The sequence below is a fragment of the Ciconia boyciana genome, chromosome 9 (genome assembly GCF_034638445.1).
Source record: "Ciconia boyciana chromosome 9, ASM3463844v1, whole genome shotgun sequence".
Lineage (NCBI taxonomy): Eukaryota > Metazoa > Chordata > Aves > Ciconiiformes > Ciconiidae > Ciconia > Ciconia boyciana.
This window is the reverse complement of record NC_132942.1, coordinates 115331-132798: the sequence shown is the minus strand read 5'-3', so window position 1 is coordinate 132798 and position 17468 is coordinate 115331. Positions and strand designations below refer to the sequence as shown.

The 17468-nt window shown below is 43.6% G+C and overlaps 1 protein-coding gene across 5 annotated transcripts in view; it reads left to right on the top strand.

Annotated features, from left to right (window-relative positions):
• KDM3B (lysine demethylase 3B) overlaps positions 1 to 17468 on the top strand; it is a 71734-nt gene that overhangs the window by 42608 nt on the left and 11658 nt on the right. For 4 of the 5 annotated variants that reach the window (XM_072872187.1, XM_072872189.1, XM_072872188.1 and 1 more), the window contains 5 exons: positions 2779 to 2906; positions 3540 to 3819; positions 4830 to 5086; positions 8227 to 8493; positions 16453 to 16624. In XM_072872187.1, the coding sequence (XP_072728288.1) occupies positions 2779 to 2906; positions 3540 to 3819; positions 4830 to 5086; positions 8227 to 8493; positions 16453 to 16624 (1104 nt within the window). The remainder of the gene's footprint in view (positions 1 to 2778; positions 2907 to 3539; positions 3820 to 4829; positions 5087 to 8226; positions 8494 to 16452; positions 16625 to 17468) is intronic. The other variant, XR_012044089.1, reaches the window with a different exon arrangement.

Sequence of the window (17468 nt, the reverse complement as noted above, 5' to 3'; positions counted from 1 at the left end):
CTGGTCCGTAGTTCCCAGAGTCCTTTTTTTACCCTTCTTAAAAATGGGCGTGATGTTTTTCTTTTTCCAGTCACTGGGGACTTCACCTGACTGCCAGGACTTTTCAGATATGATGGAGAGTGACTTGGCAACTACATCAGCCAATTCCATCAGGACCCTGGGATGCATCTTGTTAGCTCCCATGGGCTTGTATATGTTCAGGTTCCTCAGGCGGTCTCGAACCTGACACTGTGCAGCCCCACCTTGAGTACTGTGTGCAGTTTTGGGCACCTCAATACAAGAAGGACATCAGACTATTAGAGTGTGTCCAAAGGAGGGCAGCTATGATAGTGAAGGGTCTGGAGGACAAGACTTATGAGGAGCGGCTGAGGTCACTTGGCTTGTTCAGCTTGGAGAAGAGAAGGCTGAGGGGTGACCTTATCGCTGAGGGGTGACCTCATCGCAGTCTACAACTTCCTCAAGGGCGGCAATGGAGGGGTGGAGAGGAAGGTGCTGATCTCCTTTCTCCGGTGACCAGTGACAGGACACGAGGAAGTGGAATGAAGCTGCACCAGGGCAAGTTCAGATTGGACATTAGGAAAAGGTTCATCACTGAGAGGGTGGCCGGTCACTGGAACAGGCTTCCCAGGGAAGTGGTCATGGCACCAAGCCTGTCAGAGTTCAAAGAGCGTCTGGACGACACTCTTAGTCATATGGCTTAGTGTTAGGTAGTCCTGCGAGGAGCAGGGAGTTGGACTCGATGATCCTTATGGTCATCTTGATGATCCTATATCTCTTCCAACTTGAGATATCTATGATTCTGTGATTCTCCTGTGATGGGAGGAACTTTGTTCCCCCAGTCCCTGCCTTGAGGTTCAGGAGCTTGAGAGAGATGGGAAGAGAGAATACCATCGAAAACTGAGGCGGGGGGGGGAATGTTGAGTACTTCAGCTTTCTCCATGTCAGCTCTCAGCAGCTCTCCTGTCTTATTTGGTGGGAGTGAGGGTGTGGGATGGGGTGTACATTTCCTTTAATCTTCCTTTTCTGGCCGATATATCTGTTGAAGCCCTTACTGTTCTTTTTTCATGCCTTGCAGATTCAGCTCCAGCTGTGCCTTAGCTTTCCTGATCCCATCCCTACACATCCAGGCAGCATCCCTATATTCTTCCCAGGATACACATCCCTGGTTCCACTGCCTATGCATTTCCTTCTTACATTTTAGTTTGACCAGGAGGTCCTTACTGACCCATGCCATTCTCCTGCCTTTCTAGCTTGATTTTTTACACATGGAAATTGAGAGCTCTTGCACTCTAAGAAAAATATTCTTAAAGAGCTGCAAGCTCTGTTCAGCTCCTTTGTCCCCGAGGGCAGTTTCCCAGGGGGTCCATACACTAATTCCTTAAGCAACTGAAAGTTCACTGTCCTAAAATTCAGCGTCCTGACTCTACTCTTCACCTGGCCCATATCCCTCAAGATTGTGAATTCCACCAGGACACAATCACTGCAGCCCAGGCTGCCACCAATCTTGACATCTCTAATTAGTTCTTCCATGTTGGTGAGCAACAGGTCCAGTAACGCTTCTGCTCTAGTTGGGCTGTCTGTCTCCTGGATTAAGAAATAATCCCCAACACACTCCAAAAGTCTCCTTGACTGCTTAGAGCTTGCTGTGCTGCTTTTCCAGCAGGTGTCAAGGTGATTGAATTTCCCCATCGGGATCAGAGTCTGTGAGCATGATGCTTCCTGTAGTTGAAGTAAGAACACTCTGTCAGCAGGCTCCCCTTGGTCGGGTGGCCTGTAGTAAACACCAACAGTGAGTTTTCCTTTGGAAAAGCTTGGCCCCTAATTTTTACCCATGAGCTCTCAACCTGTTCATCGCTGTTTTTCAAAGACAGCTCTATGCAGTCAATCCATTCTTTTACATAGAGAGCAACCCCCCTGCAGTGCTCCGGTTGCGCCATTTGTCCCATCACATTTCGGCAGTAGCAATTAGACCGTAGCTTTCTAGTTGCACAATGACTTCCAGCTCCTCCTGCTCATTACCCATGCTGAATGCGTTGGTATATAGAGGCATTTCAGCTGGGCTATCAACCTTGTCACCTATTGAGAGGAACATGCCCAAATTCCTTTGAGGCATTTCACAGGTGTTTCCCTGTTGGTTCCTAATACATCAGCAGCCCCTGACTCTTCTCTGTTGCTCAAATGTCCCTCCACTTCCCCCACTAAATCTAGTTTAAAGCTCTCCATATAAGTCTGGCCAACTTGTTGGCAAAGACTCTCTTGCCCTGCTTGGGCAGGTGAATCCCATCAGATCCCAAGAGACCCGGCTTCTCAAAGGTAGATTTGTGATCATAGAAGCCAAAACCTTGAGTATGGCACTGGCCACACAACCAGGCATTCAACTGTTTAATTTGTCACCTCTGTCCTCTTACTGGGAAGATAGAGGAGAACACCACCTGTGCTCCAGATCCTTTTAACATTGCCCCAAGGGATATATAGTCTCTTTTGAAGGTTCTAAGTTGCCTCATTGCAGTATCATTGAACCCTACTTGGAATAGTAGGAGCAGATGATAATCTGTAGGATTTGCCAGGCTTGACAGCCTCTCAGTGACATTGCGAAGCTAGTGTTAGCACAATTCTCCACACTATTCAGAGACAAGTGTCTTGTTATAGCATGTGATCTTAAAGATACTTAGTAGTAGTACTAAAAAAAACCCCACACCTCTGAATATTTATTATAGTTAAGGCCTTGTTCTTAGATTTCTTTACATGTGATATTAAAGATTTTAACTTTATTTCCAGCGCTTTACAATATTGGAGACATGGTTCATGCAGCACGAGGCAAATGGGGTATCAAAGCCAATTGTCCATGTATTAACCGGCAGAACAAATCGGTGTTGAGACCGGCTGTCACTAATGGAATATCACAGGTATGTAATTTGAGGCTGAAATTACCTTGTTTGACATTACATTTTTAAGATCTAGTAAAACGTTAGATCCTTTAGACTAACCTATTCTGAAACACAAACTTTATTTTCTCCATATGTATTCTGAGTGTTTTAGCTTAGCAGAAATCTTCTGGTATGTTTTTCGGGGATGTGTGCTGCAACTGTTACTTAACCGAGTGGATATTTGGGCTAACACTTTTATGTAGCAGTTGGGTAGGAAGCCATTCATATTGATGCTGTATCTTAAACCACTATGAGTAGCTTGCAACATGTTCATTTATTCTGTTACGGTTCCTGAATGTTATGCTGAATCTAGAGCAGTTCTGTTACTGTTCACACAAAAAGTCCTCCTGTTAAAAAAAAGAAATCGAAAAGCCTGGGCTTCTGTTAAAAGGTGACCAGAAGATTATGTGGTAAGAATTCACACCACAATGCAAGATCTAATTTGCACAGAGAAGAAGCTCCCGTACTCTGCTGCTACATAAGCATAAATGAACTCTACGGTGCGCTTAAAGCAAATGTGCAAACAGAAACAACAAACAAAACAAAAACGTCTCCCAAGTTGAACTCTTCCCTTTATTCAACGTTTAGCAGTTGTTTATATTTTTGTTTTAGCTTCCAACTGTAAATCCTAGTGCATCGGTCTCTGGAAATGAGAGCACCTTTTCCACTGGAGCAGGGACAGCAGGAGTGGGGCAATTAGAAATGGACACTGTTCCAAAATCTGAAGCAACGGATAGTAGGATAGAAGAATCTGCAAAAACAGAGACGTTACCAACCAATAACACTGGTGAAATAAAGACTAACAGACCACTTTGTCCAGAAACAGCTCCATCGTCAGCCTTACACTGGCTTGCAGATTTAGCAACACAAAAAGCAAAAGAAGAAACAAAAGGTGAGCAGAAGACATGCCCTCTGGGATTGGAATTAAAAGATAAATGATAACTACTGCTTGATTGCTACTCTTTTTGAGAGTGCCTAGCCCTAAATAGAAGAGAACATGGTCATTTTTCTTCCTTTGCCTCTTAGAACCATTTTTCTTTTACAGGGTTAGGAATACGCAAAGCTGGAAAGATGATGGTATAGCTGATGATAAAAATGTCTTGTCACTCCCAGTTTATTTCAGTGCCAGTTCTTGTATTTATTTTCTAAGTAATAAGCAGCTAGTATCCTGATGTAAAATGATAGTAATTAATTTCAGATGCAGCTTTGTCACTTTATAACTATTGAAGTAAATAAAGCTGGCTTGTGTGCTATACGAAGAGCGTGTTTCCAAAGAATTGAGAGAGTAGAGTCTACTTGGAGGGTCAGATGAAAGTTTAGAACTTTTTAAATACTCAGTAGTTTGAGTCTGATTCTCCATATGAAATAACTGTTTACAGAATACACCTCCCAGTTGTCAGAGGTAGCATGACTAACACAGGATTTAGTCCTGTCCTTATGTCTAGCAGGAACTACTTTATATGTCAATGTTAAATGTTCATGACTCTTTCGCTAGTTTTGCAGGGCTTAGCCACTGTAATATTTAGACAAGTTATAAATTTGAAATATTTCGTATTGAAACATTAATTCAGAAAGTCAAGGAAATGTTTTTTAATTGAGTCTATTACAAAGTTGTGGTTTCTTGTGTAAAACACTTTCAGATCAGATCTACTGTGCTATTCAAAACCTTAACTAACAGCATCCAAAATCTGTAAAATCTGTCTGAAGTACATGATGTTTTTGATTCTCTGTGAGGTGCCTCATTCACTGTTGCAGTGATAATTTACCTTTACCACAAGATTCTGTCAATATCCTATTTAATGCAAGAGCAAATAACTTCAGAGAACTTTGTGATCATTTGAACTTTGCCTTTTTTCTTTTTTTCCTCCCCCCCCCCCCCCCCCGTTGATGTTTATCTTGCAGAATCAGGATCACTGAGGTCAGTGCTTAATAAAGAATCCCATTCACCCTTTGGATTGGATTCCTTCAACTCCAGTACAAAGGTTTCTCCACTAACCCCAAAGCTGTTTAATAGCCTCTTGTTGGGCCCAGTGACATCTAGCAACAAAGCTGAAGGCTCCAGCCTCAGAGATCTGCTGCACACAGGGCCAGGAAAGCTTCCTCAGGTCCCATTAGACACAGGAATCCCCTTTCCTCCAGTCTTTTCTGCAGCTTCTACGGTAAATAATTTTGTATTCCTTCAGCGATGTCTGTTATAGGGAAGAATTTCATGATGATCTAACAGTTTTCATCTAAATGTTTTTATAGTATCTTATTCTTAAATGTTGAACCAAATGCAATATCTCACTAAAACTCACCACCCCACGAAGTTGTAGAGAATTTTGATGCTAATTGTTAGTTTGTGGTTTGATTTACTACTGCTGTGGAGAAGCTGTTCCTTTCAAGAGACCAAGAAAGTGAGTTAAATATAGCCTTTAAATAGTTTAATTGATAATGAGCATAAAAGCTATAAAAGCTCCCTTTAAAAGCTCCCTGTAAATGCCACATCTTTAAAAATATTGCAAGAGTATACCACAGAAAAAGACAAAAAGCTATGAGCAAACCAATTCCTTAAAAAAACCCTTATGTATACTTGAAAGGCATTTAACATAGAATATGAACTTAAGAATTTAAGGTGTAGTTGCTATTTCTGGATGCTTATTCTGGAATAAGGATACTTGGTTTCTCTTTAATCTGTTTTGGAGGAAATAACCTTAAAAAAACCCTGAACAAATTAATGATATTTGAAATGGTTAAAAGCATTTAGTTTAAGAGAAGGATAGATTCTGTAGAATTTATCAAGGCTTAGCTCTTCTTGGAGAATGCTTTCTCAAAAAGCTTAGGCAGATAGAATGAGGAAGATGATGAAATGGCTTCTCTTATAGCAGTATTTTTTTTCCTCCGTGTCAGGCTGGAAGGATGGAACCTTAATAATAGTTCATGTTTGGTTTTGGTAGAGAGAACGTTACAGCTGTATGGGGAAAATACGTCGCTGCTACAGGAAAGTGAATCCAATAATGCTTCCCCCTCTCATCACTGAGGACAGGCGAAGGAATTGTGATAGCTTGTTTTAAAGCAAGTTATTCCTTCAAGGCTTGGGAGGGCCTGTCTCAACTTGCATCCATGTCCCTGCAACTCCATCCCTTCTGTCACCACATTGAATCAGAGCTATTGTGTAATGTCTTTTTTCACTTTATTGACTTCTGGTCTTCACAGAGTAATTTAGATTTGAAAGAACCTGTGGGGAACTTTGGTCCAACCCCCCAGTTGAATGCCTAGATACTTAATATAGAATGTATATGAACAAAACACACCTGAGAAACAACAGTTGTGTTGGTCAAATTGAGAGGAGCAATAGATGGCTGCTCATGAAGAGAATCATCTTGGTGTTTCTGGAGCAGTGACATTCTGTTGTGAAGAGTTGTGAAGAGTAGCATTGACTGTAATAGTTAAACTACCTATTGTCTATTTCATGGCCTCTAGAGAGTTAGCGTAAAGGTACATTTTTAAGAGCATCATAAGCTGATGATGTTATGATCTAGTCTTACTTGCATGAGATAGGCTGTAGAAAACGAATATAATCCCAAGCAGCAACACAGGCTGAGGTCTGGCTCGCAGGGGTGTAACCCTTCTGAAAGGAGCCCAGGGTCCTGGAGGACAGCAGGCTGAATGTGAGTCAGCATTGTGCCCTTGCAGCTGCGAAGGCAAACTGTCCTGGGCCGCATCAGATAGCATACAGCTGGAGCACATCAAGGAACATGATTATTCCACTCAGCACTTGCTAGGCCCCACCTGGAACACTGTTTCCAGTTTTGGTCTCCCCAGTTGAAGCATGACACTGAAAAATTGGACAGGGGGTCCAGTGGAGGGCCATGAAGAATGATAAAAAGGTTGGAGAGCTTGTCAGATGAAGAAAGGTTGAAGAAACTGGTTCTCTTCATCCTAGAGAAGAGAATGCTTTGGGCATCTGGTCGATCTTATCATATCTAAAAGGTAGTTGTAGAGAATATGGAGGTACTCCTTTCACAAGGATGCATGGTAACAGGGCAAGAGGCAATGGACACAAGTTGCTTCAGGGGAAATTCTATCTGGATATAAGAAAAAATGCTTTACATTCAAGCGGTGGAATAGGCTGCCCAGAGAAGTGATATAATCTCCTTCCCTGAGAAGCTGAAGTTTGGCTTGACCCAACCCAGGGTAACTTAACCTGATTTCAACAGAAAGTTATTCCAAATGATCTCTAGGTCTTCCTTCTGACCTAGACTCTTCTGTAATTCCATGAATATTTTTTACTGAATGAATATCTTCAGTCATGAATAGTGCTATGTTTTAGATTGATAGCTCTGCACATGGTAAATTTTCTGTCTATTGAACTTCAGTTTTAAAGAAGATGGCAAAATTGTTCCAGTAATAGTTTTTCGCTGTTACTGTTCGCTCAGCTTCCAGTCCTCCCTGGGTGTTGGTTGTTTTGTTTTGGGTTTTTTGGGGGGTTTGGTTTTTTGGGGGTGGGGCGGTTGTGCATTTTTCAGTTGTTTTTTTAGGGGGGGGCTAGAATGAGAAGCTCTTTGCTACCAGAAATCTATCACACCCCTGCCCCCTCCCATAGATGTCTTGTGAATAATGATCCAATTAGTGTTTACCTTCTGTTGAATATATGAATTATATTTAATGTCTTAAGTATCTTGCTATAGGCAAGGCCTATAGGCAAGCTTTTTTTTTTTAAAGTTAAGAACACAATTTAAGATTGTGTCATTAATCTCTTCTGAATTTTAAACATCCCCTGAGGAGTTTAAAATGTCCCTTGAGGAGCATGGATGCCACGACCAGAGAGGCTGTCTACTAATGGTTCTATTAACATTATACATACAGGAAGCACTTTCTCCTCTCTGTTGTCAGTGTTTACTTAATGTTCCTGTATTTGTCAGCTTACCTGTGCCAGGGTTGAATTCGCTTTCTTAGTAATGGAATGAGGAAAATGGGGAAATAGTGTTGAGATATTAATGAAGTTAAGAAAAATATGAACCATTTTTACCATTAACGTAACAGAGTTTAGGTCACTTAAGTTTTCTATTCCATGATTATCTGCTGTAATATTTTTCTAGATAGCCTGTAGCAGGTTATTTTAAGTTACTATTATAAAACAGGGGCATAGCCGTTTCTGTTCTTACTGGGTACATGCCTGTTTCTGAGGTGATTTGTTTACTGTTGCATGTTTTTCTGATAGCAAGATGTCTGTGACTAAAATCTGAATGAGAGCAGATATGCATTAATGCGTATGCCGTTGCAAGACTAAACTTACCTCTGGATTTACATCTTCTAGGGGGCCAAAGGTAAAGCCAGCCTGCCTAACTTCTTAGACCATATCATTGCTTCTGTGGTGGAAAATAAGAAGACGTCTGATGCTGCAAAACGAGCTAGTAATTTAGCTGACACACAGAGAGAGGTGAAGGAAATGGTAATGGGCTTAAATGTGCTGGATCCACACACTTCCCACTCTTGGCTGTGTGATGGTAGACTCCTTTGCCTTCATGATCCTAGCAACAAAAACAACTGGAAGATCTTCAGGGAGTGCTGGAAACAAGGCCAGGTGGGTGATGACAAAAAGCCAACCCTTACTGCTTATAAGTATCCTGAAATTTTAACCTGTACCTTGGTTATTGACAAGTCCATTCAAACTTTGTCCCATTGCTCCTGAATGAGTATGATGAATGAAGATTTCAACTGTAGCACTATAAAGAGAGGACATGGCGGCCTTGTTCACTCCATGTTGTACTGACTCAAGCCCATGTGCCCTTGCACATTGAGCTTTTCTCACCTTACCAGTATGAGGGTGTTTGCTGTGACAGCCTTTTTAGTTGTGGTGTGGTTTGTTGCTGAACCTGCTCTACTACAGCCCAGTAGCGAATCCACTATGATTTCCTATGTGCATCCTAGCATCTACCCCATACTTGATGCTTTATAGCCTCAGGAGAAGGTCTATTCCTTCCAGCTGCCGCATGTGCAAGAATAAAAGTGCTGCATGCAGTAATTTCTGCTGAATTTCTGCTGAAACTTTTGGGTGTACCTGATGCAGTGTCTCATCCTGGGCCTACAGCCTGTGTGAATCCAAGTATTGTTTTGAACTCAGCATCTCATGTACTGAGCACTCTCCTGGATTGTCTTGAGGGGTCATCAACCAGTTCGGCCTTCAGTCAAGAGTCTGGACATTAGACCTGCTGCCAGCATATCCACTTTTTCAGATCTCAATCCATAGTGCTACAGCTTAGACTTCTCTAGAGAGTCATAAAGATTGGCCTGGTCAGACATGCTGAATCTTAAAAAATGGGTGAGTAGCTCCTGCTGTGGAGGAAGTGCTCCCTTAGCTCTAACAGAATATGGTGTCCATCAGTGTTCAAACTGTTCTTGGCACTTGGTTCTGCAGCTACCTCTGACACCGTTACCTTCACCGACTACTCAGAATTGAGACCGCTGGTGCTAGACAGTTATGTCCCTCATCGTCTTTTCTGGAGAAGTCCTGTTGTCAGCTGTTCTGTTGTTATTGTGCTAATGCTCTTGGCACTCACATTCCATACTTACTTGTGGTTGCTCACAAGACATGCAGACTGCTGAGCAGTGGCAGAGGAACAGATCAGGCTGCATGGTCCTCTTCTGGCATTCAGGGTCCTTTCCTGCCAGAAGCAGAGTACTTTTCAGTTAAGTTTAGTGTGTCCCATGGGACTGCACATTCCCTGGGTCCCCTGGGCACAAGCATAACTAGCACATAGCCACGAGAACTGTGGAGAGGATTGTGGCACCACCAACCACAGAGTTACCAGTTCCTGTTTCTGATTCCCCTAGCCAGCTCCTCATAGGTGGAAGAGGCTACTGTGTGGCACACCCTCACTTGTCTGACTAGAAACTTAGCTTGCTGCTGGTATTGCCAGCTTTCCCCCTAATTGCAGTTATCTTCTTGTCCTGATTTTTTTGGAGTCCACAGGGGGGTCTTTTTTTTTTTTTTTAACCTGTTGCATCTTTCTGTTTTATGAAGGATTTCAGATCATTCTCTTGCAGTGCTGTGGTGTCAGTCATCTGCCTGACTTGGCAAAGAGCTCCTTAGTTTCTGGTCAGTGTACTCTAATTTTCTCAACCCTCTCTGTCAGCAAATAATACTGTCTCTCTGAGGAGGGTCCTAAATATTTTGGGAGCTACTCACAAAAGACGTGCCTGTGAGTGTCTCTGCAAATGAGACTGGTTAATCACCAGGTGCAAGATGCTGCACTTGGCTGTGGGGTTCTTGGCTGTTAATGAATCCTGAGAGACTCCATATGGAGTCCAGAGATGTGATTACCGATCTTGTGTCAGATGTGCAGCTTGCAGTGTGCATCGCCTTCCAAGTTGGTGCACACTTTGAGGCTCTGGCCGCAACTGTCATGCTCATGTACTATTTGTGACCCTCTATTTTAGGCTTCGCCCCAAGATGTACTATTGATGCTTTTGGATGACTTTATCATTCAGAGGACCCCTTGTATAGCAACAGACTAGGCGAGTCCCTTGCTCATTCAAGGATTCTCCAGTGGTGTTGCACTCACTTGAGTTTCCTGCTGAAATGTGGAAAGCAATCTAACTGAACCTCTCTCATTCCTGCACAAGAGAGAGCAGGTGACACAGGCGGGCGTCGCTGTCTTGACAAGGCTATTATAAACAGAATTTCTTCAGAGATTCTCTCAACAAACTCTGCTCTGTCACAGCTCTCCCTTAGCTGACATCCTCCTGTACATCCCAGCTGCACCTTTAAAAGTGAAGTCAAAGAATGTTAATTCCACCACCATTCCCCATATCATCTTCCCCTTCCCATTTTGTGGGCTGGAAAAGGTTAGTTGGAAAAAACCTCCTAGCTACCCTCCCCAGCACAATAAATGCACACTGGACACTAGATCTGAGCCATATGAAGTTCTTAGCTGTGCTAGCATCCCAAGTTGTTAAAGGAGAAAATTCTTTTCCCTTTAACAAATGGATAATGAATGGCACTCTTTCAGTGTCAGGCAGAAAGAGCAACATTTTTCAACTCCTTTGTCTTAGGAATTGTCAGAAATAAGTTAAACTCTGTCTTATCCCGGAACTCACTGGTAGACCATAGGATTATTTCTTTCTGGAGCTGTTCTTCAACAGCATTTTGCTCTTCTGGACATGGTTGTTGCTCATCCAGGGATACCGTCAGGATTCTCATCCTATAGCAACCTATTCTTTTCTGAGTTTTCACATTAGGCTTTCCCTTTTTTGAGATCCTGAAGATTTGGGCTGGTGTTGGAGGTCTTTATTTGTTTTCTCCCTGTAGTCTGAGAGCAGAACTGGACGGAAATGTCTACCAACCAAGTCCGCTATCCTTTTATCTTGCAACCCTCACTGTGTTCTTCACTAGAGAGAGCATTTTCTTTCTTCCATGAGAAATTTTCTGCTTAATAGCCTGAAGGGTTGTACTAGGTTAAGTAGATTTTTTTCTTCTTTTTTTTTTTTTTTCTTAATTGTTATGTTCAAGTGGTCAAATGAATACAGCAGGGGTCAAAATGTCATTATTTTCCTGGACTGAAGAAGACTAATTTATCCATCAGCTTAAAGTCTACCTGGCAGCAGTTTCTGCCCATCCTGTGAAAGGTAACTGTCATTTTACTCCTCATCCGTGATCCCTAGGTTTTTGTAGAATATGATTAAAACCTTTCCATTGCCTTAATGTTACAATTCCTGCTGGGATCAGGGAGTATTTTTAAACTTGGGATCCGTGTATCTGCTCTGTCATCTTAGGGAGGTTTGCTGCTTGTCAGGGCCTCACATTTGGGACATAGTGGAAAGACTGCCAAAGCTGTCTGTCCCTCAGATATTTACCCTCTGCTGCTCTTCCGTATTGGCATGAACAGTTGGCACTGTCCAGGCGAGACCTGGACAGTATCAAGAGTGACTATATGGCTCTGGGAGTAGTGGTCAAGGCCATGGAGCCCAGGAGGTTTTATTAATCCTGCTGGTGAGGGGTAGAGGGATGGACCGATTCTGCATGTCAACCATTGTTTGTGCAGCTGGTATCGACAACAGGGTTTTGGATTTTATGATCATGGGAACCTCTTTGAGGATTGAGGACTGCTTGGAAGAAATGGGATCCATCCAAGTGGGGCAAAAGCATCTTTGCCAACAGGCTGGCCAACCTGATTAGGAGAGCTATAAGCCAGGAACAACAAGGGAGGGAGAATATGACTAGTGATCAAGAAAGGAATTAGTTGATTGGGTTGGCAAGCAAGCAATGTGAGGTGATGTAAACAGGAGAAATCTCATACGCTAGAAAAACAGGGATTAAAGATGTCCACCTCAAGCATATGCACATAAGTAAGGAACTGTGTACATCACAGCATTGTGAGGAAAGCTCTCATACCATTTCTGGGAAATCAGGATGACTAGGTGCCTTTCTGAAGTGCCTGTACACTAATGTATACAGCACAAGGAACAAGCAGGAGGAATTAGTGTGCAGTTGCACGGCCACAATCTCATTGGTATGACAGAGAAGTGGTGGGATAGCTCATGCAACTGTAGTACGGCAAGGGATAGGTGATAGGTACAGGCCAGGAAGGTGAGGAGGGAGCATTGCTGTTTATGTGAGGGAGCAGCTGGAATGCATGAAACTGTGTAGGAACGGATGATGAGCTTATGGGGCAGGATTAGCGAGCAGACTAAAGTGGGCAACTTTGTGGCAAGTATCTGCTTCAGACCACCTGATCAAGAAGAAGTGATACGGCCTTCTTCAGACAACTGGGGGAAGCCCTACGTTCACATTTCCTGGGCCTCATGGGGCCATCCTGTTATCTGCTGGAGGAACAACACAACCGGTCACAAGCACTCCTGAAGTTTTCTGTAGTGCATTGATGACAATGTCCTGACACAGCTGATCAAGGAACCAGCTAGGGAAGGGTGCTCTGCTGGACCTCATGCTTACACATGAGGAAGAACTGGTTGTTGATGTGAAGGTAAGGGTGGTTATCAGATGGTGGGGTTCGGTTCAAGATCCTGAGAGGAGAGAGCAAAGCAAAAAAGCAAGATCACAATCCTGGACTTCAGGAGAGCAGACTTTCACCTTTTCAGATATGTGCTTGGAAGAATCCCATGGGATATGGTCCTGAAGAGAAGAGGGACTCGGGAATGTTGGTTGAGTCATGCTTAACCTGTGTCGTAGCCTTCTGTGATGAGATGACTGGCTTGGTGGGTGAGGGGAGGGCACTGGTGGATGTTTTTTATCTTAACTTTAATAAGGCTTTTGACACTGCCATAATGTCATCAGAGAAACTCATGAAGTATGGACTAGATAACTGGACAGCATGGTTGATTTAAAACTGACTGAAGTGCTGTGCTCCGAGGGTTGTGATCACTAGCACGAAGTCCAGCTGGAGGCCAGTCACTAGTGGTGTACCCTAGGGGGTTAGTATTGGGTTGAGAACTATTTAACAGCCTCATTAATGACCTAGATGAGATAAGTTCATACACGCTCAGCAAGTTCACAGACGATGCAAAACTGGGAGGAATGGCTGATACACCAGATGGTTGTGCTGCTATTCAGAGGGACCTGGACAGGCTGGAGAATTGAACCCAGAGGAATCTCGTGATGTTCAGCAAGGGAAAATGTAAAGTCCTGCACCTCAGGAGGAATAACACCCAGCTGGGGGTGTTACATGCTGGGGGGCGGCCAGCTGGAAAGTAGCTTTGCCTGGAAGGACCTTGAGGTCCCAGTGGACAAGGAGGTGACTGTGAGCCAAGAATGCATCCTTGTGACAAAGAAGGGCAGCAGCATCCTGGGCTGCATTAGGAAGAGCGTTGTCGGCAGGTCAAGGGAAGTGATCCTTCCCCTCTACTCGGCACTGGTAGAGGCCACGCCTGGAGTCCTGTGTCCAGTTCTGGGCTCCCCGGTACAAGAGAGACATGGACTTACTGGAGCAAGTCCAGCAAAGGGCCACAAAGATGATTAAGGGACTGGAGCATCTTTCATATGAAGAGTGGCTGAGAGAGCTGGGACTGTTCAGCCCAGAGAAGAGAAGGCTCGGGGGAGTGTGGGGAGGAGATCTTATCAATGTGTATAAATACCTGATGAGAGGGAGTGAGGAAGAGGGAGCCAGACTCTTCTCAGCAGTGCCCACTGACAGGACAAGAGGCAACGGGTACAAATTGAAAAACCAGGAAGTTCAACCTGAACACAAGAAAAGACTAGTGTGAGGGTGGTCCCTTCCAAGCTAAATGTTTCTGTGGTTCTGTGGGGGTTTTTTGCCTTTTTTTTCTTTTTCCCGAACTCGACAGGAGTAAAGTAACAACCTCTTTTTGTTTTCTTAAACCTCATTCTTCTGGAGTTGAGGTTTCATTGCTGCCTTCTAGAGCTTAAGGGCTATGTTGCGTTATGTTTGAAAACCAAGGCCATTTCTGTTATCCCCAAAGTTGTTGTTTTTTTCTTTTCCTCCATTCATTTCTGAATGAATAGTTGCCCTCACTTAGGGACTAAAATGGATACTAGTCCTGTTAGAGGCCATCGGGCAATCCAGGTGAAGCAGTGGTTAGTTACTGGAGTGTTTTTAAGCAACGTAACTTTGGAGTTGCTTGTCTATAGCTCTGTAGGTATCGTTGCCTAATGTGCTGATACTGCTAGAACATCCAGGGGCATCTGTGCTCCCCAGGGTTGCACTGAGCTCTTCATGTGACTAAACGCAAGATCCACCTTCCGATCATTGTTAATGGATAGGGCACAGCTTGGAATTGATTCAAACTTGCATAGATGTGAACTGTCATTTGAACATAGGTAGCAGTTACTAAACCTAGAGTTCTTCAGGTGGGATAGTGCATGTGCAAGTTCACTTCATACCCTCTTTTCCTTTTCTCTCAAGTCTTGTAACTGTCTCTAGAGATTGCGGGGTGAGAGGAACTGACAAGGTCTTGGCCAGTGTTGGTTGGATTGTCTGGTATACCTTTTCCTAGTATTGTTAGTTTAGCAAATGCCTTGGGCGTTTATGGGGAGAGGCCACTCAAATCTTGGTGTGGAATGTATATACGTGGTTAGCCTAAATATCTTAAAACCCCTTTTGCAAGCGAACAGCCACTTTTCCGCTACTTGGTTTTGTACCAGGGAATTAATGATGATCCATGATTATACATAAAGAATGAGTGAAATAGTTAAAAAATTCATATCACAATATGAAAATTTCATATGAGAAGGCTTTACTACAAATGCTCTTTCTAGTGGTAGTTGCATTTGTGCTTAAAAAAAGGAGAGGTGGTGGGACTCAACACCCACTGTACTTCCACAGGTGGATTGACCTTGACTGGCTGCCAGACCCCTACCCAGCCGCTCTCTCACTCCCCCCTCTCAACAGGAGAGGGGGAGAAAATAAGGTGGAAAAGTTTGTGGGTCATGATAAAGACAGGGAGATCATTTAGCGGTTGCTGTCATGGACAAAACAGATTCAACTTGTGAAAAAATAATTTAATTTATTGACAATTAAAAATAGAGTAGGATGGTGGGGAGGAAAGGCAAAGCTAAAAACAGCTTACCCCCACCCACCCCTCCTTCTTCCTAAAGGCTCAACTTTACTCCTTCATCCCTGACTCTTACACCTCCTCACCCCCTGGAGCAGCATGGGGGGATGGAGAATAATGGGGGTTGCGGTCAGTTCATAACACTTTGTCTCTGCTGCTCCTTCCTCCTCACACTTTTCCCCTGCTCCAGTGTGGAGTCCCTCTCACAGGATACCATCCTTCATGAACTGCTCCAGCGTGGGCCCTCTCCGTGGGCTGCAGTCCTTCAGGAATAGACTGCTCCAGCATGGATCCCCAACAGCCCACAGTTTCTGCCAGAAAACTTGCTCCAGAGTGGGATCTCCATGGGCTGCAGCTTCCTTCAGGCATCTCCCTCTGCTGCAGTGTGGGGTCCTCCACGGGCTGCATTGTGGATATCTGCTCCACTGTGGTCCTCCACAGGCTGCAGGGGGGCAACCTGCTTTCACCATGGGCTCTTCCACGGGCTGCAAGGGAATCTCGGGAGCACCTCCTCCCCCTCCTTCACTGACCTTGGCGTCTGCAGAGTTGTGTGTCTCACTTCCTCCCCCCCCGGCCCCCCCCAGCAGTTGCAGAGCATTTTTTACCCTTTCTTATTATCACAGAGGCACCACCAGCATCAATTATGGGCTCAGCTTTGGCCAGTGTCGGCGCTGTTGGAGCCAGGTGGAACCATCTGTCTCCAGCATGGGGCAGCTCCCAGCCTCATCTCACAGAGCCCACCCCTGCTGCCAACACCTTGCCATGTAGACCTGATACACTTGCCTTAGTAAGTCTAATACAATACTACTTCTAAGGCAACTGCACATGGCCTGGAACTGAAATTTGCTTTGACTCTGGTTATTTGTTTGATGCACAAAAACCAGACGTAGATGAAAATAGATTTGTGGTGTCTTTTTTATGATGGTAGCCAGGAGTCTCAGCTCTTAAGAAAGTTTGGCTGCATGTGTAAGAAACTTGGTTACGGTGGAGTAAGCATTCATCTTTGTATTCTCAGCCCGTGCTGGTATCTGGTGTCCATAAGAAGTTGAAGTCAGAGCTTTGGAAACCAGAAGCTTTCAGCCTGGAATTTGGAGATCAAGATGTAGATTTGGTGAACTGCAGGAACTGTGCCATAATTTCAGACGTGAAAGTGCGTGACTTCTGGGATGGCTTTGAGATAATATCTAGTAAGTAATATCTATGGCTGACTAGTTTGACTGAGCAGTCTGTCTTGCTACCTTCAACTCCTCCTTTTCCACCTATTTTCTCAAAAAAAAAAAAAAAAAATCCGAATAGCGATCAGTCTCATCCAAAGAAGCCATTGCTCCTTAGATGTAGCGCACCCTAGAAAATAACTTATTGGTGAAGATTAGGGCAGGGCTGCCCAAGAAAACTTTGTCTATACTACAGCGTGTTGGTGTGTGTTACTTTCATGTGTTAAAAGATGATCCATTTCATGGGAAGCTACTTTTTTTTTTAACTTTCCTCAGTGAAATTAATAATCAGTTACCATTATTAAGACAGTAAGTGACTTGACTACCCTTACTCTCCTTCCAACCTCAACGTTTATTGTAAAACTAAAGGGAACCTGCAGAGCTGAAACAGACTGAGGCTTTTGATGCTAAAACTCAGACTTGGTGGAACATATCAACTAAGTAAAGTTGACATTGCAAATTATTTTTATAGTAGATCATCTGCGAGTACAAATACATGTTTATATGTATTATGAATAGCAATGCTGTATGCATACCTCATGTGATAACACATTACTTAATGCTTGAGTTCTTCTTTGAGAAAACCTTCTGTCAAGGGTGGATGTGGAAGCTAACCAGTTAAAATTCCCGTGGATATAACTGGTCAGATTAAAGAGCTTCTGAAAAGCAGAGTGCTCTATTTTAGATTGTATATACCTAGATCAGAGTGTTCTTACATTTACAGATGTTAGAGTTGCAGCGGTTCATTGCAATGTTGCTGATTTTAGTGGTGTGTATAAAATGTTTTCTGTATTTATTGCTATGTGCACATAGCAGA